At 47.9% G+C, this 26,012-nt stretch overlaps 1 protein-coding gene across 2 annotated transcripts in view; it reads left to right on the top strand.

Moving 5' to 3' along the window:
* The first annotated feature begins 6,219 nt into the window (after window positions 1–6,219).
* Window positions 6,220–26,012, top strand: part of TRIM16 (tripartite motif containing 16) — a 28,192-nt gene continuing 8,399 nt past the window's right edge. Inside the window, exons 1-3 of one of the 2 annotated variants that reach the window (XM_070774349.1) lie at window positions 6,220–7,258; window positions 7,994–8,152; window positions 19,383–19,650. In XM_070774349.1, the coding sequence (XP_070630450.1) occupies window positions 19,417–19,650 (234 nt within the window). In that variant the 5' untranslated portion in view covers window positions 6,220–7,258; window positions 7,994–8,152; window positions 19,383–19,416. Of the gene's footprint in view, window positions 7,259–7,993; window positions 8,153–18,866; window positions 19,651–26,012 lie in introns of those variants that run through there. The other variant, XM_019982308.2, reaches the window with a different exon arrangement.

Raw genomic sequence — 26,012 nt, 5'->3', positions numbered from 1 at the left:
GTCCTGGCTATTATAAACAGTGCTGCAATGAACATTGGGGTACACGTGTCTCTTTCCCTTCTGGTTTCCTCAGTGTGTATGCCCAGCAGTGGGATTGCTGGATCATAAGGCAGTTCTATTTCCAGTTTTTAAAAGAATCTCCACACTGTTCTCCATAGTGGCTGTACTAGTTTGCATTCCCACCAACAGTGTAAGAGGGTTCCCTTTTCTCCACACCCTCTCCAGCATTTATTATTTGTAGACTTTTGGATCGCAGCCATTCTGACTGGTGTGAAATGGTACCTCATAGTGGTTTTGATTTGCATTTCTCTGATAATGAGTGATGTTGAGCATCTTTTCATGTGTTTGTTAGCCATCTGTATGTCTTCTTTGGAGAAATGTCTATTTAGTTCTTTGGCCCGTTTTTTGATTGGGTCGTTTATTTTTCTGGAGTTGAGCTGTAGGAGTTGCAGTGTTCTTGCCTGGAGGGTTCCAGGGACGGCGAAGCCTGGTGGGCTGCCGTCTATGGGGTTGCACAGAGTCGGACACGACTGAAGTGACTTAGCAGCAGCAGCAGCAGCACCAGCAACTAAACAACAGCTCTTGGGTCAACCAATGGTCACATCCTCTTGTTGACTTCCTCCAACAATAAATAACAAAGAAGAACTTCTGACAACCTCCAGAGACTAAACATGGATCACTTACAAGACAAAAAAAAAGAATGATTTGTTTTGTTCAATGAGTGCTAAAACCCCAGTGTCAAAAGCAGTGCCTGGGACTTCTCTGATGGTCCAGTGGTTAAGACTCCATCTGCTGATGTAGGGGACAGTGGTTTGATCCCTGGTCTGGGAAGATTCCACATGCCTTCGGGACAGGTGCTACAGCTACCGAAGCCTGTGCTCTGGAGCCCGTGCTGCACAATAGAAGCCACTCCAATGAGGTGCCCACACACCACAACTACAGAGTGGCTTCCTCTCATCACAACTAGAGAAAAGCCTGTGGGCAACAATGAAAACCCAGCACAGCCAAAATTAAATTAAAAAAAATTAAACCCAGTTCCTGGCATTTTGTGGTCCCTCAATGAATAATTGACTGAGTAAAATCTGACTTGTCAGTAGCACTGACAACAAAAAGAAAAGGATCTTTTTAAATTGTAAAAGATAAAGCTTTCAATCTAGGGTTTTACATGTTACTTTCACGTAAGTGAGGGTGCTATTTAAATCTTCTGTTTTAGGGCATCGTCACCCTGTTTATAGTGGGTCTTGGTGTAGTTTTGTGGGCCATGGTTTCAATGGCAATTTAATCTTCAGAGCCTTTGTGGTACTATTTTGGTCAGCTTGGTTGATCTGGTGCTGCTGGAGCTCTACTGATCCCTGCCGATGCTGCCTGAGTGGGTGGAAAGGGAATGCAGCTGGATGGGTAGGGGATCGTTTGCCCATGAGGAAGAAGAACTTACTGGGGAGAGTGCTTTGTGTGGTGGCCCCTCCCTGCCAGTACCAGTAGCACCCAACCATCTGGTGTCTCTAGGGGTGTTTGTGTGTGTGTGTGTTCGGGGCGGGGGCAGTGGGGACTCCCAGGACCGTCTGGGACAGAGTGTACTTCCTGGACCTCTGTTAGTGCCACCTGGAGCCTGGTTTCTCTCTGTGGGTTAGTGGAGTCTCAGGTTTGTGGGGGACAAAGAAGGTTCTCAAGTAGGATCCCCCTTGTCAGTGCCACTTCACCCTGACTTCAGCTCTAGGTGGGGGAGAGGAGACTCAAGTCCAAGGGGTAAAGCAGCTTTCTGTCTGGGTGATGTGGCAGTCACTGGCTGAAGTGCTGTAATGAGGCCTCAGCGTGGTCCGCTGTGAGTTCCCACCGGAGGTCTGAGCCGAGTGTAGGGCGTGTGTGTGCCGGGAGTCACCATGCTTGTTATTTCTGCCTGAGGCAGGTGGGGAGTCACTGGATAAGAATGGATTTTCTTGTTCCCGAATTTAAAGCTCAGAATCCTGCAAAGCTGTGAGAAGCATTCTGTGTGTGAGTGACCCTGGCCAAGAGGTCACTCCTTCCAGCTGACGTTAGGAACAAAAGCCTTTGCCTAATGTGAGCTGTTCATGAGTGAATGAACAAACACAGTTTAGTTATTTACTTTGCATTCATGAGACTTAGGTTCTCAGCCAAGAGTGGTTTTGCCCCCAGAGGGGACAATTGCCAGTGTCTGGAGACATTTTCGCTGTCACTACTTGGGGAGAGAGTGTCACTGGTTTCCAGAAGGTGCTGGTTTCCATGGGTGCTGCTGAGCCTCCCATAGTGTGCACAAAACAGCCCCCCACCCCCCCACAATGGCAACAATGCAAGGCTGAGAAACCTCAGGTTGGTGACATGCCATGGCAGCACATGACCACCAGGTGGGAGTCATGCCTGCTGCTAAGATGTTAGATCACAGGTGCTCGCCAGCCCCAGGTGCATTCTCCTGTGGCTCAGTTGTGTCTGACTCTTTGCAACCCCACGGACTGTATAGCCCACCAGGCTTCTCTGTCCATGGAGTTCTCCAGGCAAGAATACTGGAGTGTGTTGCCATGCCCGCCTCCAGGGGATCTTAAAGTACAATATAAGGGTTCCTCTGTTCGCCTGCAAGTCTTACACTTAAAGAAATGAGTTTGGGACTTCCCTGGTGTCCAGTGGTTAAGAATCCAGCTGCCAGCGTGGGGGGGGACACAGGTTCTATCCCTGGTCTGGGAAGATCTCAGCCGCAGGGCAACTAACCCATGCTCTGCAACAAGAGAAGTCACTGCACTGAGAAGCCCGCACACCACAATTAGAGACTAGCCCTTGCTCACCACAACTAGAGAAAGCCTGTGCACAGCAACGAAGATAAAAATAAAATAGCACAGCCAAAAATAAAAAAGAATTGAGTTTGAATCTGTGTATCTATTCAAAATCTTTCCTCGTGTACGTGTGTATGTGTATGTATACATGTGTATGCACACACACATGTCACCAGTATTATACTGTTTCTTTGTTTTACAACTCACTTTTTTTCCTCAACATTATACTCTGGATAACTTTACAAGTCCTCTTGAGCTACCTTGTGCTTTAAATGGATGCATAGTGTCTGATGTAGTATAACTTATTTATATATATTATATGTACAATATTGTATGTCTATATAATATATTAACTGTGATATATAACTATATGATTAATATATTATGATATACAAATATATGATTGATATGTTAATTATGATATATAAATATATGATTCCTATATTAATTATGATATATACATATATGATTAATACAATATATATAAGTTATATTATAAATACTATACTTTATTTATATATATTCTTATTGATGGGCAATTGAGTTCTTACCAGTTTTTTTTTTTCCTTTTTTCCAAATGCAAGCAATCCTGTGATCATACTGCTATTGCTACAGGATAGGTTTCCAGAAATGTGATGAGTCAGAGTACATGAAAGGTGGAATCTTGATGACTCAGAAGCACTGATTTGTGCTCCAAAGTGCAGGAGAGGATCCATTTCCCCATATTCTCACCTATATTGGTATCCATTAGTATCTAATATGTATATTGAATACTGTCTTTTTTTTTTTTTTACTTTTTAGCTGTGCTGTGTGACATGTGGCCTCTTAGTTCCATGACCTGGAATGGAACCCGAGCCTGCTGCATTGGAAGTGCAGAATCTTAACCACTGGACTGCCATGGAAGTCCTCAATATTTTATTATCTTTAATTCATATTTTATTGTATTATTCTTAATGAAGTTGGATGTTTTTTTCATATCTTAAAATATTTTCTAATGTTTATCAGTACATTTCCCAATTTTATATTCAATTTAGAAAAATCAATTTAAAGTAGCTCTTTATATGTTTTGCTTATTATTGCTTTGTCTGAATTTTGATTTTGAGTAAGGGGTGATCAGTTCAGTTCAGTCGCTCAGTCATGTCCAACTCTTTGAGACCCCATGAACTGCAGCATGCCAGGCCTCCCTGTCCATCACCAACTCCCGGAGTTTACCCAAACTCATGTCCATTGAGTCGATGATGCCATCCAACCGTCTCATCCTCTGTCATCCCCTTCTCCTCCTTCCCTCAATCTTTCACAACATCAGGATTTTTTCAGATGAGTCAGCTCTTCACATCAGGTGGCCAGAGTACTGGAGTTTCAGCTTCAACATCAGTCCTTCCAATGAACACCCAGGACTGATCTCCACGACGGACTGGTTGGATCTCCTTGCAGTCCAAGGGACTCTCAAGAGTCTTCTCCAACACCACAGTCCAAAAGCATCAATTCTTCTGCTCTCAGCTTTCTTTGTAATCCAACTCTTACATCCATACGTGACTGCTGGAAAAACCATAACCTTGACTAGATGGACCTTTGTTAACAAAATGATGTCTCTGCTTTTGAATATGCTATCTAGGTTGGTCATAACTTTCCTTCCAAGTAGTAAGCGTCTTTTAATTTCATGGCTGCAGTCACCATCTGGAGTGATTTTGGAGCCTCCCCAAAATAAAGTCAGCCACTGTTTGTACTGTTTCCCCATCTGATTGCCATATTTGCCATGAACTGATGGGACCGGATGCCATGATCTTAGTTTTCTGAATGTTGAGCTTTAAGAAATGGTATGGACCTAACAGAAGCAGAAGATATTAAGAAGAGGTGGCAAGAATACACAGAAGAACTATACAAAAAAGATCTTCATGACCCAGATAATCATGATGGTGTGATCACTCACCTAGAGCCAGACATCCTGGAATGTGAAGTCAAGTGGGCCTTAGAAAGTATCACTACCAACAAAGCTAGTGGAGGTGATGGAATTCCAGTTGAGCTCTTTCAAATCCTAAAAGATGATGCTGGGAAAGTGCTGCACTCAATATGTCAGCAAATTTGGAAAACTCAGCAGTGGCCACAGGACTGGAAAAGGTCAGTTTTCATTCCAATCCCAAAGAAAGGCAATGCCAAAGAATGCTCAAACTACCGCACAATTGCACTCATCTCACATGCTAGTAAAGTAATGCTCAAAATTCTCCAAGCCAGGCTTCAGCAATATGTGAACCATGAACTTCCTGATGTTCAAGCTGGTTTTAGGAAAGGCAGAGGAACCAGAGATCAAATTGCTGACATTTGCTGGATCATAGAAAAAGCAAGATAGTTCCAGAAAACCATCTATTTCTGCTTTATTGACTATGCCAAAGCCTTTGACTGGACCACAATAAACTGTGGAAAGTTCTGAAGGAGATGGGAATACCAGACCACCTGACCTGCCTCTTGAGAAATCTGTATGCAGGTCAGGAAGTAACAGTTAGAACTGTACATGGAACAACCGACTGGTTCCAAATAGGAAAAGGAGTACGTCAAGGCTGTATATTGTCACCCTGCTTATTTAACTTATATGCAGAATACATCATGAGAAACGCTGGACTGGAAGAAACACAAGTTGGAATCAAGATTGCCAGGAGAAATCTCAATAACCTCAGATACGCAGATGATACCACCCTTACGGCAGAAAGTGAAGAAGAACTAAAGAGCCTCTTGATGAAAGTGAAAGAAGAGAGTGAAAAAGTTAGCTTAAAGCTCAACATTCAGAAAACGAAGATCATGGCATCTGGTCCCATCACTTCATAGCAAATAGATGGGGAAACAGTGGAAACAGTGGCTGACTTTATTTTTTTAAGCCTGAAAAATCACTGCAGATGGTGATTGCAGCCATGAAATTAAAAGACACTTACTCCTTGGAAGGAAAGTTATGACCAACCTAGACAGCATATTAAAAAGCAGGGACATTACTTTGTCAAGAAAGGTCTGTCTAGTCAAGGCTATGGTTTTTCCAGTGGTCATGTATGGATGTGAGAGTTGGATTATAAAGAAAGCTGAGTGCTGAAGAATTGATGCTTTTGGACTGTGGTGTTGGAGAAGACTCTTGAGAGTCCCTTGGACTGCAAGGAGATCCAACCAGTACATCCTAAAGGAAATCAGTCCTGGGTGTTCATTGGAAGGGCTGATGTTGAAGCTGATACTCCAATACTTTGGCCACCTGATGTGAAGAGCTGACTCATTTGAAAAGACCCTGATGTTGGGAAAGATTGAGGGCAGGAGGAGAAGGGGATGACAGAGGATGAGACGGTTGGATGGCATCATCGACTCAATGGACATGAGTTTGGGTGGACTCCAGGAGTTGGTGATGGATAGGGAGGCCTGGCGTGCTGTGGTTCATGGGGTCTCAAAGAGTCGGACACGACTGAGCGACTGAACTAAACTGAACTGAGCTTTAAGCCAACTTTTTCACTCTTTCACTTTCATCAAGGGGCTCTTTAGTTCTTCTTTACTTTCTGCCGTAAGGGTGGTGTCATCTGCGTATCTGAGGTTATTGATATTTCTCCCGGCAATGTTTATTGCAGCTTGTGCTTCTTCCAGCCCAGTGTTTCTCATGATGTATTCTGTATATAAGTTAAATAAGGAGGATGACAATATACAGCCTTGACAAACTGCTTTTCCTATTTGGAACCAGTCTGTTGTTCCAGAATCACAGAAAACTAGCCAATCTGATCACATGAACCACAGCCTTGTCTAACTCAATGAAACTAAGCCATGCCGTGTGGGGCCACCCAAGATGGATGGGTCATGGTGAGGTCTGACAGAATGTGGTCCACTGGAGAAGGGAATGGCAAACCACTTCAGTATTCTTGCCTTGAGAACCCCATGAACAATATGAAAAGGCAAAAAGATAGGACACTGAAAGAGGAACTCCCCAGGTCGGTAGGTGCCCAATATGCTACTGGAGATGAGTGGAGAAATAACTCCAGAAAGAATGAAGGGATGCAGCCAAAGCAAAAACAACACCCAGTTGTGGATGGGACTGGTGACAAAGGAAGGTTCGATACTATAATGAGGAATATTGCATAGGAACCTGGAATGTTAGGTCCATGAATCAAGGCAAATTGGAAGTGGCCCAATAGGAGATGGCAAGAGTGAGTGTCAACATTCCAGGAATCAGCCAACTAAGATGGACTGAAATGGGTGAATTTAACTCAGATGACCATTATATCTACTACTGTGGGCAGGAATCCCTTAGAAGAAATAGAGTAGCCATCTTAGTCAACAAAAGAGTCTGAAATGCAGTACTTGGATACAGTCTCAAAAATGACAGAATGATCTCTGTTCGTTTCCAAGGTAAACCATTCAATATCACAGTAATCCAAGTCTATACCCTGCCTAGTAATGCTGAAGAAGCTGAAGTTGAACGGTTCTATGAAGACCTACAAGACCTTTTAGAGTAAGGGGTGAGTTAGAGATAAATCTTAATATTTTGTCAAACAGCTAGCCAGTTGAACTAACAACCTTTATTACTTAATTCCTTCCTTTCCATTGTAATGAAATGCATGCATCCCAGGGTCTAATTTTGGAGTCTGTTATATCTAATCTTGTGCTGGTTTTAGAGTGATTTTTTTTTTTTTTTTTGGCCTCAGTGTGCAGCATGCAGGGTCTTAGTTCCCTGATCAGGGATTGAACCTGTGGCCATTGCAATGGAGTGTAAGTTGTAATCACTGGACCACCAGGGACGTCCCAAGTTTTTATATTTAGAATGTAGTTGGAGATACAGACCCGAAGGTCTGAGCTGGAGACGTCAACTTGTCCACTTGGTAACTGAAGGTTAAGGAAGGGATGTACTCATTGAGGGCAGAGCATCAGCTGGGAGAGAAAGTGATCTTGGCTTAAACTTCAAAGAATTTCTTGTCTTTACAGCCAGGGAGAGGGAGAGGAGCAAGAAGAGCAGAAGGGAAAGCAGTGGCCATGAGACAGGGCAGTCAGGAGAAAGAGGGGGAGTGTCCTTTGAAGGTTGTCTAATCATTATCCAGTTTTCTACTACATTATCTTGTTTCTTATTAAATTTTATTTTATTGAAATGTAGTTGATTTACAATGTTGTGTTACCTGTTACGCTATCTTGATTTAAAATTTAGAATCTTACAATAACCCTGAGAGTTAGACAAAGCAAGTCCTACTCTTGTTTTTCAGGTGAAGAAACTAAAGGATTGGATGACAAATGACATGCAAACGTGGTTAATGAACCAGTGGCTGAGTTGAGTGCAGACTTGTCTTCTGATTCCTGAGTCTTGGACATCTGTCCTTGGAAGATGACCCCTGAGCTGCCACAGGGGACGTGTCGACAAAAAGGTTTATTTTTTAAAGTTATTAATACTATTTTATGATAATGTATGGTATGAATTGTTATTTTAAAAGTTGGATAATTTGGGAAAGCACATTCCAGGTAGAAAGCACAACTACCTGGAAAAACTTCGTGCATCTGGATGAAGTACCTGGAATAACTTCATTCCTGCTTTCTACATGTCGATGTGGTGTGCTTGCTCAGTCATTCAGTCGTGTCTGACTCTTTGCAACTCCGGGACAGTAGCCCACAGTCTCCTCTGTCCGTGGGATTTTCTAGGCAAGAACACTGGAGTGGGTTGCCATTTCCTCCTCCACGGCATCTTCGTGACCCAGGGATGGAACCCGTGTTTCCTGCAGTGGCCCACATATACTAAAGCTATGCTTTTGACATAGTCTCCTAGTGTACAATACATTTTATATAACCTTTAAGAAAATATATTGTGATCCTTCCTCATGCCTTTAAATAATGAGTAACTGGTTTTGAATGAGTTAGAAAAGCAAATAGAACAGCTTGGCAGAAGCAAACAAGCCTTGTTGGGTGGATGACCTTCAGTCCTACCCAGCTCCTATGATCTTTTTATATACTTTCTATGGAACATATGCATTCACTTTTTGGAATGAACAGTGGTTGCGGAACTAAAGTCTCCACGGCTCACATCACTAATCCCCACCACTCTCGTGCAACCCTGGAGGGCATGTGTTCTGTGCCTGGGCCTGGTCTGATGTTCCTGGCCCTGTGGGTCCACATGGGTTTCTAGTTTATGGAAGCAGAATGAACACACCCTTTCCCTGGTCCCTGAGAGGAAGCCACACTGTATTTCAAAGATGAAACTTCAGAAGCCCCTATGCTCAGTTGAAGGGAACAAAAAGATAGGTTCTATGGGTGTCAGGATGGGTCCCAGGGAGGATCAAGTTTCAAACCTGACACTGATCCAGAAGGCACACACAGGAAGCCAGAACAGGAGGGGAGCACATACCCTCAGGGTCAGTGGAAGCCCTGTTTGCCTGTTCGTGGTCGGGGCTGCAGACCTAAGGCACATTCTGCCGTGATCAGACACCACTTAGCGACTGAACAATGAACAACAACCTACATCCTGAGACTCTCCTGCCTGACCTAGGAAGCGTCCCTGGTGCATGTTTTCTTAGGATGTGGTCTGTCCAGCTTTGAGATGCCGGGACTGAGATGTCATGCTGGGGAGGGAGCCCAGAAGTCTGAACACACCCAGGGTGGGTGGTAAGAAGTCAGAGCAGGTCCTCCTTGACGTCTGTCTGGATTTCTTCAGGCTGAACTTTCCCACCTTTGCCTTTACTCCCGTTTTACATTCATCTATGGTTTTTATCACCTTTGCTCTCCTCCAACTCTCATATTTATTGTCCCCATCTTAGCATTGTCAGAGAGGAAGACATTTGGAAGCATCACTATGAACAAAGCTAGTGGAGGTGATGAAATTCCAGTTGAGCTATTTCAAATCCTAAAAGATGATGCTGGGAAAGTGCTGCACTCAATATGCCAGCAAGTTTGGAAAACTCAGTAGTGGTCACAGGACTGGAAAAGGTCTGTTTTTATTCCAATCCCAAAGAAAGGCAATGTCAAAGAATGCTCAAACTACCACACAACTGCACTCATCTCAGACAATAGCAAAGTAATGCTCAAAATTCTCCAAGCCAGGCTTTAACAGTATGTGAACTGTGAGCTTCTAGTTCAAGCTGGATTTAGAAAAGGCAGAGGAACCAGAGATCCAATTGCCAACATCCATTGGATCATTGAAAAAGCAAGAGAGTTCCAGGAAAACATCTATTTCTGCTTTATTGACTATGCCAAAACTTTTGACTGTGTGGATCACAACAAACTGTGGAAAATTCTGAAAGAGATGGGAATACCAGACCACCTGACCTGCCTCCTGATAACTCTATATGTAGGTCAAGAAGCAACGGTTAGAACTGGATGTAGAACAACCGACTGGTTCCAAATTGGGAAAGGCTGTATATTGTCACCTTGCTTATTTAACTTATATGCTGAGCACATCATGAGAAATGCTGGAGTGGATGAAGCACAAACTGGAACCAAGTGTGTCAAGGAGAAATATCAATAACCTCATATATGCAGATGACACCACCCTTATGGCAGAAAGCAAAGAACTAAAGAGCCTCTTGATGGAAGTGAAAGAGGAGAGTGAAAAAGTTGGTTTAAAACTCATCATTCAGAAAACTAAGATCATGGCATTGGGTCCCATCATTTCATGGCAAATAGATGGGAAAACAATGGAAACAGTGAGAGACTTTATTTTTTTGGGCTCCAAAATCACTGCAGATAGTGACTGAAATTAAAAGATGCTTGCTCCTTGGAAGAAAAGGACCAACCAAAACAGCATATTAAAAAGCAGAAACATTACTTTGCCAGCAAAGGTCCATCTAGTCAAAGCAGTGGTTTTTCCAGTAGTCATGTGAGAGTTGGACTATAAAGAAGGCTGAGTGCCAAAGAATTGATGTGTTGTTGGAGAAGACTCTTAAAAGTCCCTTGGACTTCAAGGAGATCTAACCAGTCCATCCTAAAGGAAATCAGTCCTGAATATTCATTGGAAGGACTGATGCTGAAGCTGAAACTCCAATACCTTGGCCACCTGATGCGAAGAACTGACTCATTTGAAAAGACCCTGATGCTGGAAAAGATTGAAGGCAGGAGGAGAAGGGGATGACAGAGGGTGAGATTGGATGGCATCACCAACTCAATGGACATGAATGAGTTAGAGTAAACTCTGGGAGTTGGTGGTGGACAGTGAAGCCTGGCATGCTGCAATCCATGGGGTCAAAAAGAGTCAGACATGACTGAGCAACTGAACTGAACTGATCTGGGTTCTTCTGGCTTGTCTGAGAGTTAAACGAGACAAATTAACAGGAGGAGATCAGTAAAAGTTTAATAACAATACGTGTACTTGGGAGACACCCAGGAAAACTGAGTAACTTACCAAAATGGTCGAAACCCTCACTCTAAATACCATCTTCAACTCTGGTGGTTTAGATGGTAAAGATTCTGCCTGCAATGCAGGAGACCTGGGTTTGATCCCTGGATCAGGAAGACTCTCTCGAGAAGGGCATGGTAACCCACTCCAGTATCCTTGCCTGGAAAATCTCACGGTCAGAGGAGCCTGGCGGGCTATAGCCCATGCAGTTGCAAAGAGTCAGACACATGAGTGACCAACACTTTTAAGTTAAAGACAAAAAGAGGATGTTGTAGGTAGTGGTTTGGGATTTCAGAGGGGAGGAAGTCAGTTTACAAGAAGATGGAAAAGTGAATGTTTGGTAAACAAGTGTTTGCTGGGCCAGTGGAGTCAATGGGATGCTGAGTGGAATTCTAACAAACAGACTCGGCTGGATTCCTCCCTGTCCCACACCTAATTCTCATTGTAGTTATCTCTGGTGACAGCTCCCTTCCTGGAACAGGCCCTCGCTCTACATTCTTTCAGACTGTTCAGGTGAGGTAAACAGATAGACTTCTTTTTTTTAAAAACTTTCTAAATTTTATTTTTGACTGCTCTGGGTCTTTGTTGCTCTGCGCGAGCTTTCTCTAGTTGCGGCGAAGAGGGGCTACTCTTCCTTGCGGTGTGAGCGCTTCTCATTGTGGTGGCTTCTCTTGTTGCAGAGCATGCGCCTTAGGGTGTGTGGGTTTCAGTAGGAGCAGCACACAGTTCAGTAGTTGTGGCTTGCGGGCCCTGGAGTGCGAGGGCTTCAGTAGTTGTGGCATATGGGCTTAGTTGCTCTGCGGCATATGGAAATCCTACTGGACCAGGGGTGGAACCTGTGTCCCCTGCATTGGCAGGTGGACTGCCATCCACTGTACCACGAGGGAAGTCCCAGAAAGACTTCTTGGCCTGAAATACCTTTAGGAAAGTGAACAGGGCTCCTTGGAATGTGTGGTGTCCCAGCCTGTTCTGACTGGGGGCTGTGCAGCTGTCCCAGGTCCAGGAAACTGGCCAAAGCCGCAGCTGTCCTGGGACCTCTGGGATGAGCCTCAGTTGGAACCCATCTTCCATCCCCAGGGTGGGAAAGAGCATTTGTTCTATATTTTAAAAGATTTACTCATTTGGTCAGAATAGGTTGTTTGGCTGTTTTATGCCTAAGCGGTAGAGGGAACTAGCATTTAGTTTGTGTAGTTACTTTGGGTTTTCTCACATGGTTCTTAGAGTTATGTAGGTTGGACAGGGCACAGTTTAAGGGATGTGGTAGCCACCTGCCACATGAAGCGTCGTGCTCTTGGGTTTGGAATGTATGAGGAATGATTGGAGCGTGTGGCCTGGATCCTGGGCTCCCTGTTTCCAGGGCATTGAAAGCTCCCATGGGAGTTATTGGCAGGTCCAGCAGCTAATTATGGCCCTGAGAGCCTGGGTGGCTTGAGGATTGCTGATCAAGGGGTGCGCCGTGACCACACCTCATGGGCAAACAAGAGTGACCCGGAAACAGCCCAGGGCCAGACCCTCTGTGGGTGAGGCAGGAGGTGACCCATGTGCTTCCTTAAGCTGGAGGAGGTCTGTCACTCCAGGCACAGTGAAAGCTGATTTCGGCCCGTTTTCTCTGTCCATCAGCATGAGTTTTGTAGGCTCTGTGGTAGGTGCTCATGAGCAAGGCAGAGCACCCTGTTGGGTTCACAGTCTTATTTCCTGAACCAACATGTGTGTCCCCCGTCTTTGTGAAGAGCAAGCGTGTGCAGCACGCCAGGACCGCCCCTTCCTCCCAAGTGGACCAGTCACTCCCTCACAAAGGGGCCAGGGGTAGGGGTGAGGCTGGGGAGGGGCTGCGGTAGCCACAGCCGTCCGGCTCTGAGACTTAGAGCACAGACCCTTTGAGTCTATTCTCTTCTGCGGTTTGTTCTCTTAGTTTGCAAATCACCAGAATGATCCAAGAGGCCATCTTTTCATCTTGAGAGAAAGGCAGGGCTGGGGACCAGTTTGCTGATGGTGACCATAGGCTGGAAAGTTCACTGGACCCACATCCCCAGGTGGCAGGAGAAGTCTGCGCTGGTGTCTGGAGGAGTGATGGTGCAGCTTCCACCTCTGTGGTTCTCAGACCCTGGGATTTCACCAGAAAAGCTGCAAAGTGAATTTGGAGGACTGGTGTAACTCTTCCAGATAACTCTACCCCACTTATTAAAGATAAGACTGCCAGTTCCAGAAAAGGGGAAAGGACACAGCCTCCATTAAGTATTGTCCCTAGAGATGGGTCAAATTCAGATGTATAATTGTTTATTATATTATTCTTATTTATCTCAGTCTGATGCCTGCTTTTACTTAATTTCTTTTTGAAAAATATTTATTTATTGAGCTGCGCCAGGTCTTAGTTGTGGTACACAGGATTTCCCATCTTTGCTGCTGTGGAATCTTTAGTTGGGACAGGTGAACTCTTAGTGTGGCATGTGGAATCTAGTTCCTTGACCAGGGATCGAACCTGGGCCCCCTGCATTGGGAGTGTGGAGTCTTAGTCACTGGACTACCAGGGAAGTCCCCTTTCTAAATTTTGACAGACAAGTGTTAGCTAGGTTTATAAATCACAGCTCAGCAGACGCATATGAGAAATATTCAGTGAGATTTTTTTTAAAAGATGTATTTATTTACTTATTTTTTTTTTTTGGCTGCACTGGGTTTTTGTTGCTGTGCACAGGCTTTCCCTAGTTGTGGTGATGGCGGCTACTCTCTAGTTTTGGTGTACGGCCGTCTCACTGTGGTGCTTTCTCTTGTTGCAGAGCACAGGCTCTTGGGCACCCGGGCTTCAGTAGTTGTGGTATATGGGCTTAGTCTGCCCGAAGCATTCGGGATCTCCTCAAACCAGGGACTGAACCCACGTCCTCTGTACTGGCAGGCAGGTTCTTAATCCCTAGACCACCTAGGAAGTCCTCAGTGAGAGTTTTGAAGCTGTTTCCTTACGGAAAAGGCTGAGAGGCTTCCTTATCCTGAAACTGCCAGACAAGAGTCTTCGGGTGGAGAAAGCTCCTCTTGAGCTCTTCCCTCAGGAGGATGACCTTAAACCCAGAAACCGGGAAGGGGTGTGTTGGTGCTGCTGTTCATGTGGCCCTGAGGGAGAGTGTCAGGTTGTGGGGTTATTCATCACAGAGTCACCCATGAAAGATTAACCATTACCTACCTGCCGACTCATTTCCTACCACTGGGGCTCAAATTCTGGGCAGGAAACCTCCCTCAGTTTCAGAAAGGAAAACCAAGCTGCAGCTTGGCCCTGAGGCCCCCAATGGCAGATGTGATTCAGGGAAGAAGGAAATTATGTTTGTTTTGTGAAGAAGAAAAACATTAGTATTATGTGAGGCTGAACGGTCAGAGGCTGGCGTGGAGGACAGGAGAGGGTGGAGATGTGGGGCTCCAGTTCAGTCCAGTTCAGTCGCTCAGTCGTTTCCAACTCTTTGTGACTCCAAGAACCACAGCACACCAGGCCTCCCTGTCCATCACCAACTTCTGGAGTCCACCCGAACCCATGTCCATTGAGTCGGTGATGCCATCCAACCATCTCATCCTCTGTCATCCCCTTCTCCTCCTGCCCTCAATCTTTCCCAGCATCAGGGTCTTTTCAAATGACTCAGCTCTTCACATCAGGTGGCCAAAGTATTGGAATTTCAGCTTCAACATCAGTCCTTCCAACGAACACCCAGGACTGATCTCGTTTAGGATGGACTGGTTGGATCTCCTTGCAGTCCAAGAACTCTCAAGAGTCTTCTCCAACACCACAGTTCAAAAGCATCAATTCTTCAGCACTCAGCTTTCTTTATAGTCCAACTGTCACATCCATACATGACTACTGGAAAAACGATAGCCTTGACTAGATGGACCTTTCTTGACAAAGTAATGTCTCTGCTTTTTAATATGCTGTCTAGGTTGGTCATAACTTCCCTTCCAAGGAGTAAGCGTTTCTTTCAATTTCATGGCCCCAATCACCATCTGCAGTGATTTTGGAGCCCAGAAAAATATGTGTGGTTCCATCTGACATCAAAGGAGCAGGTGTGATGAAAGGGTTGGAGGGTGGTCTGGACGTTGTGATAGGGGACTTCCACCTCAGCAGGGCTCTTAGGAAGGGGAGGGGGGCAGCGGGAGAAACAGCACTTTTGGGAAAAGCCGAGCTTGGTAAAGAACCCGCCTGCCGATGCAGGAGATGTGAGAGACGCAGGTTCGATCCCTGGGTCGGGAAGATCCCCTAGAGGAGGTAATGGCGATCCACTCCAGTATTGTTGCTTGGAGAATCCCATGGGCAGAGGAGTCTGGAGGACTACAGTCCACAGGGTCACAGAGAGTTGGACATGACTGAGAGGCTTAGCATGTATGAGCTTCAGTTAAGGCAGGGAAGTGGGGAACTGTGACTGAGAATATTGGGGCACCTGGGGTACAGGGGAGAGAGGGGGTGAAAGTGGCACCCTGGGTCAGTAGGGAATTTGGGCTTAGGAGACACGTGGGGCATTAGCCCCAATCTTGAGGTGGTGGAGCATTGCACCAGCGGGCCTGGGGCATGATGGGATGCCCTACAGCCCTGGGAGGTCAGGTTGGAGCTCAGGTAGCAATGTTGTCTGGAAGAAGCTGCATCAGGCCCGGCAGTGAAGGGGACTTAGAAGTTGAGATGAATTCTGTGGTCCTTAGAGGGCCAGGGGCCTCCAGACGGTCAGCATTCTCTAGGCCCGAGCCCAGGCCAGACGTCCTGACTAGACTAGACAGCGCTTTTTCCCACAAGGTCGGGCAGATCTCAGGTACAGCAGTACAGTTGCCCCGAGAGCCAAACCGGGAATGTGTTTACCGGCCTTGGCTTTGCCAGCCTGCCCACTTCATAGATTAGGAGACTGAGGCTGAGAGAGGACAAATGATTTTCCCAGATCAGGCTGGCATAGGAATGTCAGGTCTCCTGTTCTCCATGCTGCTGTGGAGTGTCTGCTGGCTCAGGACTCCAATGGGCACCAAGTGCGTGGGCTGCCCTCTTTGTCAGCAGGAGAGAAGGGGCAGGCAGGGTGACCATTCGTGAAGGAGAGGCTGGCTCAGTGCCCTCGGATTGGTGCCCGAGGTTGTGGAACAGGTCAGGCCGGGCAGTTACTTCCCCTCCTTCTCCCCAGAAAGATCAGAGGCTCCTGGCATGTGAGTAGACCAGTTCAGTTTCCAGAATCAGGTCATCTAGAGAAAGAAAGGAAAGCAACCCTATTTGTTAAAATCCCAGGAATGGTCTGGGCCAGGAGAAGTCATCTCCTTTCCCTCCCACCTGGAGATTTAAAGCCATGAAGTGGGGCTTCTCTGCTGGTCCAGTGGTGAGGAATCCACCTGCCAATTCAGGGGACTCGGATTCAATCCCTGATCCAGGAAGATCCCACATGCCATGTGGAGACTAAGCCCGTGTGTCACAACTACTGAACATGTGCTCTAGAGCCCAGGAACCACAACTACTGAAGCCCAAGCACCCTAGAACCTCTGCAACAAGAGAAGCCACTGCAATGAGAAGGCTGCGCATTGCAACCAGAGAGTAGCCCCCACTCGCTGCAAATAGAGAAAAGCCTGTGCAGCAACAAAGACCCAGCACAGCCAAAAATAAATAAACAAATAGAATGATTAGGGAAAAAACCCATGGAATGAAATGCAGGGAAACCTCTTCTTGGGTGTCTTCACCAGTGGAGAGGAGAGTCAGGTTGAGGAAACTTAAGAACCTTCATGTTGCTGAAAAGGACCATGTCTAGGCCATCTTGACGTGCATGCTCTCTACATGTTGACAAAAAACAGGGCTGTGCCTGACATAGATTTTTACTGCCTGCCCATCCTCCTACACTAGGCAGGACTTCTTGGTTTGTTTGCTTTTATCTGGATCCTGTAGAACTCACATGGGTGGAGAGCCATGGCGGGGGGTTGGCGGTGCCATGACTTGGACTTACCCCAACGCTAATCTCAGGGGCAAACCAGATCATCCCCACCCCATTCTGTCTTTGTTCCATTAATTTTCCAAAATCCCTTGAGTGTATCTGGAGAAATCCTTGGGCAGTGGGGAGCTGTAGAACAGATACAGACAGGGGCCAGGTGACTTGGAATATCCTGGTTCCGTGATGTCCACCTGGTAGATGCTTCGTCTGCTGTCTATCCCCATCTTTCCCCTAAGGAGCTAAATGTTCATGTCTTATCCTCTGGCATCTGTTACGTGGTGAATTGTGTCCCCTCCATTCATATGTTGTAGTCCTAACCTTCAGAATGTGACTGAATTTGGAGACTGGGCTTTTTAAAGAGGGAATTAAGGTAGGAGAGAGGTCATGAGGGTGCTCCTCATCCAAATCTAACTTCTGTCCTTATAAACGGAGGAGATCTGGACACAGGTGTGTACAGAGGAGAGGTCATGTGAGCACACGGGAGAAGACGGCCATCTGCATGCCAAGGAGAGAGCCTCAGGAGAGACTGACCCTGCTCAGACCTTGGTCTTGAACTTCTGGCCTCTCGGATTGGGAGAAGATAAGTTTCTGTTGCTTAAATCAGCCAATCTGTGTAGTTGGAGGAAACCCATCACCGCATTTTATTGTTTAGTCGCTCAGTCCTGTCCAACTCTGTGACCCCATGGACTATAACCCACCAGGCTCCTCTGTCCATGGGATTCTCCAGGCAAGAATACTGAAGTGGGTAGCCATTTCCTTCTCCAGGGGATCTTCCCAAGGATTGAACCCATGTCTCCTGCGTTAGTAGGTAGATTCTTTACCACTTAGATACATGGGAAGCCCTCACCATATCTAGGAAAACGTTAATAAGTGGGTAAAGAACCAGCCATCTCTAGGAGCCTCTGGGAAGGTTGTGCAGCCCGAGAGGGCTGTCTGCTTAGTTTTATGTGGAAAGAGACAAGTTCTTCCTGACCCTCCTGATGACCACTAGAAGACCCTTCTCCTGGAATGGAGAAGGTTATATGCAAAAGGTCAGAGACACAGATCTTGTTCCCAACTGTGTCCCTCCTATTCTAAGAGGTGGGAAGGGATGAAGGGCTGCCCTATTGCTTAAGTCCTTACATTTTGGGTCCCTTTAAAAATTGAAAAGAAGGGACTACCCGGATGGCTTCCCAGGTTGCTCAGATGGCAAAGTGTCTGCCTGCAATGCGGGAGACCCGAGTTCGATCCCTGGGTTGGGAAAATACCCTGGAGAAGGAAATGGCAACCCACTCCAGTATTTTTGCCTGGAAAATTCCATGGATGGAGGAGCATGGTAGGCTCCAGTCCGTGGGGTCACAAAAAATTGGATACAACTGATCGACTTCACTTTCACTTTCACTCTGACAGTCCAGTGCTTCTGCTGAAGGGGGCTTGGGTTTTATACCTGGTCGGGGAATTAAGATCCTGTATGCTATCTGGTGGGCTTCCTAGGTGGTTCTACAGTAAAGAATCTGCTTTCTAATGCTGAAGACAAAGGAGATGTGAGTTCAATCCCTGGGTCAAGAAGATCCTCTGGAGGAGGAAATGGCAATCCACTCCAGTATTCTTGCCTGGGAAATCCCATGGACAGAGGAGCCTGGTGGGATATAGTCCACGGGGTCACAAAGAGTCAGACACAACTTAGCGACTGAACACATGCTATGTGGCGTGGCCCCAGGAAAGAAAATGTTGAAGACAAAAAAGTCAAACCTGTTAAGTTATATAAAGCAACATTGGCTGTGACTGCAGATCTCAGGAATCTCCGGTCCTTTCCAGACTGACCTGCCTTGGCTGAGGTTATAGGGTGGGGGTGGGGGTACGAATGATTTACAGAAGAATAGCTGTTTCGGTTCTGGGCTGGAGGAGGAGCCGGAGCCTGGGCCATTGAGCCTGAGGACCCGGGCTTCCTGGTGGCCGTCACAGTTGGCCATCCTCCCAGCTTATTGGAGTAATGAGCGACCGAGCTGCCTCTGGGGGAGGAAACAGTTAAAGTCCTGCCGCAGCTGCAGTCCTCTGGGCGTGGTTCTGCTGTCTGACTGGGGCTCCGGATCCTGGGCCCAGAGGCAGAGGAAGCCCAGCTCCGCAGTGGCAGACTGTCTACATGGCTGAATTGGATCTGATGGCTCCAGGCCCGCTGTGCGGGGTCCCTGCTCACCCTCCGGCCGCTCTCAGCCCAGACTCTGGCTCAGCCAGTCCCGCAGAAGAAGAGAACCCAGGCTCCCCGGGGAGCCCTCCAGGGGAAACTGGGGGACAGGGCTCTGAGTGGCAGGGAGCTCCCAAGGCAGAGGGCCTGGAGGAGGAGGAGGAGGTCCTGTGTGACTTCTGTCTCGGGGCCAGCAGGGTGAGGGCCGTCAAGTCCTGCCTGACCTGCATGGTGAACTACTGCCCGGAGCACCTGCGGCCGCACCAGGAGAACAGCAGGCTGCACGGCCACCAGCTAACGGAGCCCGCCAGGGACCGGGACCTGCGGGTGTGCCCCGCCCACCGCAGCCCACTGATCGCCTACTGCGACCCCGACGGGCAGTGCATCTGCGAGGAGTGCAGCCAGGCCGAGCACAGGGGCCACGCCTTGGTCTCCCTGGACGCCGCCCGCAGGGCCAAGGAGGTGAGTGCTGGGGTCTGGGGGAGAGGGAGGTGGGGAGGCCACCAGGCCTCCGCCAAGGCTCCTGGGGCTGCATTCTCTCAGCCTTGCTACCTGGCGGTACGCCCAGCCTGAATGTCTCTCGCACTTGGCTTTGGATGCTGTAGTAGCTCACTCTGTCCCCACTGGCCCCACTGGCCCTGAAATGCTCCCTGTCCATCTGTCACTCGTCTTGCTAGTTTCCTGCTGTTTCTCACTCAGCTTTCAGTGCTGATCTGTGTCTGGGGGTGGGGGATACAAGGTGTACGACTGAGGACAGTGGTGTCCCCTCTGGTCATGTCTGAGTAGCAATGAATGAAATGTAAACCTTGGCAGAAATTCTAGAGAAAAGAGCCAGAATTTCCGCCTAATTTCTCTTCTTCCCTTTACCCCAAATGAGATATCGGGAGACGGGGCCCCTCTGGAGGTGCCAGCTATGAAATTCAAGACCTTGAGATGGGCTGAGCTAACATAGAACTGGGAACGTCCCTCCTAGACAATGTCAAGGACCACTTCCCTTAGGGAAAATAAACCTTGTCATCAGATAGAGGCATCGGGAGAGACAGAAACACTGTGCTCACAGCCTGTAATTTTATTCCCATCAGATAGGGAAACTGTTTCTGGAACAATTGGCTTTTCTCTGCCCTAAAGCTGAGAGCCTAGAGAGTTCTTGGGAATGGACTTAAATGCTTTGTTTCCCTGACTTGTACTTCCTTCGAGCACTTTGGTTCTGGGGGGGTGGGGGTGGGCGTGCAGTTGAACTTTGTCCCACATTTCTTTCTTTGTTTCTTTTTTAAAAAATGTTTATTTATTTAGCTGCGTTGGACCTTTGTTGAAGCATGCCAGCTTAGTTGCATGTAGGATCTTGGTTCCTTGATCAGGGATCGAACCCTTGTCCCCTGTATTGAAAAGTAGATTCTGAACCACTGGACCACCACGGAAGTCCTGTGCCACATTTCTTGTGTTCAGATGCTGAGCAGCTCCCTTGTTGGCGCTTAGTACAGCGCCTTGGCCCAGGGCTCCGAGACAGCTGAGAAGGAGCTTCCTGGGAGGGGCAGGTTCCTAGCAGGGTCCCTCTTCCACGTCCTCCCTTAAGTGTGGATTTTATCTGGTGTTAGTAGGAATAGTTCGGAAAGTTCTGTATCCCAGATGTCAGTGAGTCACCATTTCCAGCTCTAGAATCCACTTGTCGACTGTTCCCAGCATCTCTAGTGCCAGGAAACATCCGGTCAGGGGAGCTGGCCATTTCCACCCACTCTTCATGTTCATAGCCACAAGGAGGCTCTGAATCAACAGACAGCTCAGACAGAGCTCCAGGTAATTGAGAAAACTGGTCTTGGAGCGTTGCCACGTGCAACATGCTTCCCTGGGATTTCCCCATTCGGTCCTAGGATAACTACGAGGCGGTGACTCTTCATTCCCACCACATTTGTCCAAGCTCATACAGATGGCTAAGTCATGGAGTGAGGGATGGGAGCTTCTGGAAGGCCACCCACTGAAGGACATAAGGAAGAACTCCAAGGTCACAATATTATAACCTTATTATTTTTTTTAAATGCACCAAAAACCTGCCATACATGTAGTAAAGAGTTGAAGGCAGAGTGCATTTCCCTTGTTCAGAATATCTGAATTCTGTCTTGTTTAGCTGGAAAAGGAATGCATGTACATACACACAGAGGAACAATCACCAAATACTGCAATAGATTTTACCAGAAAAGGTCTCCCTCCCATCCTGGATCCACCCATCTCCTTCTTCAGAAGTATATATGCTCAGTCACTAAGTCGTGTCCGACTCTTTGCAACCCCACGGACTGTAGCCCTGCCAGGCTTCTCTGTCCATGGGATTTTTTCAGGCAAGAATACTGGAGTGGGTTGCCATTTCCTTCTCCAGGGGAGCTTCCCGACCCAGGGGAATAACTCTACATGGGAATAACATCGATCCCCAGGGATTGAACTTGCATCTTTTGCACTGCAGGCAAATTCTTTACCTTTGGGCCACCTGGAAAGCTCCTCTTCAGAGGTAAACACCATCATATACTCTTCCTTCTTGTTCCTTTCGTTAATTCTGTGCCTGTAGCAACATAGATACAATATGAATTTTAAATGTAGTGTAAGCTGGTATGTTACAGAGACATTGAGTAGTTGTCATTCTGAGCAAGGAGAGTTGTTTAGTGCAGGGATCCCCAACCTCCAGGATCTAACCTGACAATCTGAGGTGGAGCTGATGTAATAATAGAAATAAGTATTAGTCGCTCAGTTGTGTGCACTCTGTGACCCCATGGAATGTAGCCCTCCAGGCTCCTCTGTCCGTGGGATTCTCTAGGCAAGAATACTGCAGTAGGTGGCCATTCCCTTCTCCAGGGGATCTTCCCAACCCAGAGATTGGACCTGGGTCTCCCTCATTGCAGGCAGATTCTTTACCATTAATAGAAATAAAGTACACAATAAATAATAGAAATAAGTAATGTGCTTGAATCATCCAGAAAACCATCCCCCTATCCATGGAGGACTTTTCTTCCACGAAACCAGTTCCTGGTGCTAATAAATTTGGGGACTGCTTATATAGTACATATGCAGAACCCCAAATTCGGACATCCCAGGAGGGAGCTGTGTCAGGTAACTCAAAGACACCCAGGACAGTTTTTGGTGCTGAAAGCAGTGGCGATGATAGGAGCAGTGCGGTAGCCCCGGGCCCCAGATCTAGGCTCTGGCCTGTTCACCGCCTCTGTTTGCGGGTCTGCTTGTCTGAGTTTTCTGCTTTTCTGCCCTGTGTCCTTGCTTTCAATTCAGAGTGAGCGTGCCCAATAAGTGCTCTGTCTCTCAGTGGTCCTCACTGCTCAGGAGCCGAAAGATTTCTTGCCAGGAGACCGGCTCAGAAGACACAGTTCCTTGAGGATGCAACCTCCACCAGGATTATTTGGAAAGCCTTAACAGACCTAAGTAAGGCTCCAGAAGTTCCATCTTTCCTTCAGCCAGCCTGAACTTGCTGGAGCTGCTTGCTGAAGGTCACTTTGGATGGTGTTTAGAGCTGCTTGCTCAGGCAAGCCTATCATGCAGAGGAAACTGAGGGTCAGCCACAGGGACAAAGCGCAGCCAGGACCCTGGTCAGCTACAGGGTCTGCAGAGCAACTGGCTTCTCAGTTCTCCGACTGAGCCTCTTCCGTGGCTCCTGTGCTCTCCAGCTATGCCTGTGGGCAAAAACTCTGAGTTTGGGAATTCCAGGTGTTCTCTGACTATTTCTTCTGTGCTGCTGGGCTCCTAGGGCCCAGCCCTTTCCTGTGGGGACTCACCTCTTCCCCTTCCTGGGGCCAACTTCCCAGGGCCCCTTAACTTAAATTTTTTTTTTTTTTTTAATTGAAGTATAGCTGATTTAGAATGCTGTGCCAATCTCCATTGTGCAGCAATGGAGTGACTCAGTTTTAACATATATATATTATTTTTTAAATATTCTTTTCCATTAGGGTTTATCTCAGGATATTGAATATGGTTCCCTGTGCTATACAGTAGGATTTTGTTGTTTATCCATCCTATATATAATTGACATAAATTCAAGCAAACCCCAGAAGATAGTGAGGGACAGGGAAGCCTGGCGAGCTGCAGTGCATGGGATGGCAAAGACTTGGACGACTGAGCTGAACTGAATCCCAAACTCCCAGTCTATCCCTCTCCTTAAGCTTTCAAAAGAAGCTGGTCTTAACTCCTCTCACCTTCTCAGAACTCAGGCTCACTGCCAGGAAGTGAGGTTGCATGCTTGCATGCCTGTGTGCGTGTGTGCATGTTGTGAAGTCTGTACCACTTCTGTGACTGCTTTTCTGTTCTATTCTGTTCCTCGCTGTATTTATCAAACATTATTGAGAGCTTTTTGTGGGCTCAGTGTGCTGTACCCTCCCAGGGAGTGTGGGCTATAATCAGGAAGCCAAGGCAGGCCCCTGGCTCCCCGGATGTCCAAGGGCTGGGACAGCACAAAAGCTCAGCCGTGTGTTCTGAGGAGGGAGCCCCTAGCAGGTGAGGGGTGGGGGTCTTGAGAGGGGGGAAGGCCTGGGCTGGACCCCATCTTAGATCTTTAGGTCCATTCGTGGCTGCATCCAACCTCAGCACAGGTTCCAGAAAGCTAAGGACAGGGTAGGGATGTGGACACAGTCTCAAGGTGAAGCAAGAGCCAGGTTCTGAGAGCCACAAGTGTCCCCAGTTCTCAGGGGAGCAGTTAACCAGCATTGTTCATGGCCGTCTGCTGCCAGAAGGTGGATGGCTTGAGGCTGTTCAGAAGAATTTCTTCTAGAACTTCTAAAGAGTGTGTTGGACTCAGTATTATCTAATTTGTTTTTTCTTAAACATTCTACTGCCTTCGAGAGCAGGGAGGCTGCCTTATGTAACTGGACTGACATGTTGTGGGCTCCGACCAGCCTCCCGAGGAGTGAAGTCAGGGCCCAGGCGGGACTCTCGTGTTCCCAGGGGGACACACAGAGGGCCTGACACCATGTAGAACGTCTTTCTTTCTCTCTCCTCACTCCCTCTGCTGTTCCAGTTTGCATCTCTAACCTGATCCCGGCCACCCAGCCAGGTGCCACCTGTGCCCTGGAGGAAGAGGCAAGAAACAGTCTGTTAACATTTTCTTGAGGTGCCAGAGGAGATGCTAGAGGGTCTGACGAGGGCCTTGGAGCGTGCCAGTGGCAGGTGTTGGGTCACAGACACGGTGCCCTTTGCACAGCATCTGTCCTCTCCCTGCCAGGGCAGGCGGGGCTCTCTGTGCCCCTGGATGTGGGGCATTTACGCTCACTGGCACCCCTGTTCTGCTTTGGTGCAGAGCCTGCCCTGGCCTGCAATGTGTGTGAGGCTGAAGTCTTGGGAAATCCTGGAGCTGGGGTCTGAGGCACTCCGTCATTTTCTAGGAACAGGAATAACTGGAGGTGCTGGTTGCCCGAGTGGTCCCGCCTGTCATGGGTAAGCGGGAATGCCCGCTGGTGGGGTGACTCAGAGGTCCCCATGAGGCACTCTGGAGTCCTTTTCTCCTTTAATGGCAGTCTGCAGACAGTGGGGAGAAACCCCTCCCTATATACTCTGGGGGTCTCCTGGGTCCCTGGGTCAGCTGGGGCTGACCCCTTTAACATGTTCTCGTGTCTGTGCTGTTGCTAGTGTGTGGTCTGTTGTGTCTCCCACCACCTTTTAAACAAGCATCTCATGTCCTTCCCCCCGCCCAGCCTGGAGCGGGTCACTGGGTAAGCCTTTCTGATAGACCAGGATTCTACAATCTCCCCCAAATAGGCCAGATCCCCTCCTTCTCCCCTGCTTCCCCCACTCCAGGACGTCAGGTCTCAGGTGTGGGAAGTCAGTGGACTCCCATCGGCTCTGAGTCACGACTCTGAAGCCTGATCAGAAGTTCCCGGTTTTTGGCAGAGTGAGGCGGGTCCCCTGCCCGCCTGGGCTTCTGTCCCTGGGGCCTGGGATTACCACAGGCTTTTGTGGGAGGAAGGGGAGATGCGTCAGGTGCTCCCCACCAGTCCGAGACCTGTTAGGGCAAGTGACTCAGAACTCAGTGATGACACACGCGGCTGTGAAAGCAGCGAAAGCCGTCCTTTCTGTTGCCACTGTCTCACACCCTTGTGGAGGCAGAAAGTGACGGGGGCCTTTGAAGTTCACAAAGGCTCTGGTTTCCTGTCTTATCAGGTTCTGGGCAGAGAGTGCTTAGGGAGGTGGAGTGAGGCTGGGAGTGGGGTGGGGGTCAAAGCAGGCAAACCCAGAGTTCTCATGTGGGCACTCACCTCGGTTGGGAGGGGTTGCCCTGCCTGCGTCCGGGAGAGAAGATTCTGTGATGGAAAGCAGCCAAGGAGGCACCAGTAAAATGACCAAGTCAATGATGCCACTGCCACCGATGGAGCACCCGCAAGGTGCCAGCTGCTGTGCAGACTTCCCGCTGCCTCCTGTCCTCACAGGAACCCTGTGAATTGAACACTAGCTCTCCCCACCTCACAGTGAAGAAATGCAGTGTGGAAGCATTAAGTCAACTTTGTCCCAAAGTCTTGGCTGCTAAGTAGAAACCCTGGGGTCCCCTCCACCGCCAGCTCCAAGCCCCTGTGCTCCCTGTCAGCCTGTTCTAGGGCCAGATGGCCCTGTCAATTCCACTGACACCTGCGTGACCCTCGTGGCTCTGTTTTCTCTCCTGTGCTATGGAGACAGTGTGTTTACCTGCTGTGGGCATGGTCTCAATGACAGGAGGAGATTCAGCTGGTAATGCTGGCGCACAGTGGACCGTCTCTGCCTCCATGGAGGGCGCCCAGCCTGCTCCTGAGAGCGGCTTCCAAGGCAAACTTTCCTTTCTGTGGAAGAAGGGCAGGTGGCACCGTTGCTTC

This window comes from Bos indicus, chromosome 19 (assembly GCF_029378745.1).
Source record: "Bos indicus isolate NIAB-ARS_2022 breed Sahiwal x Tharparkar chromosome 19, NIAB-ARS_B.indTharparkar_mat_pri_1.0, whole genome shotgun sequence".
In the NCBI taxonomy this organism is placed as follows: Eukaryota; Metazoa; Chordata; class Mammalia; order Artiodactyla; family Bovidae; genus Bos; species Bos indicus.
The sequence above is the reverse complement of the archived record's forward strand: the minus strand, read 5'-3'. Positions and strand labels throughout refer to the sequence as shown.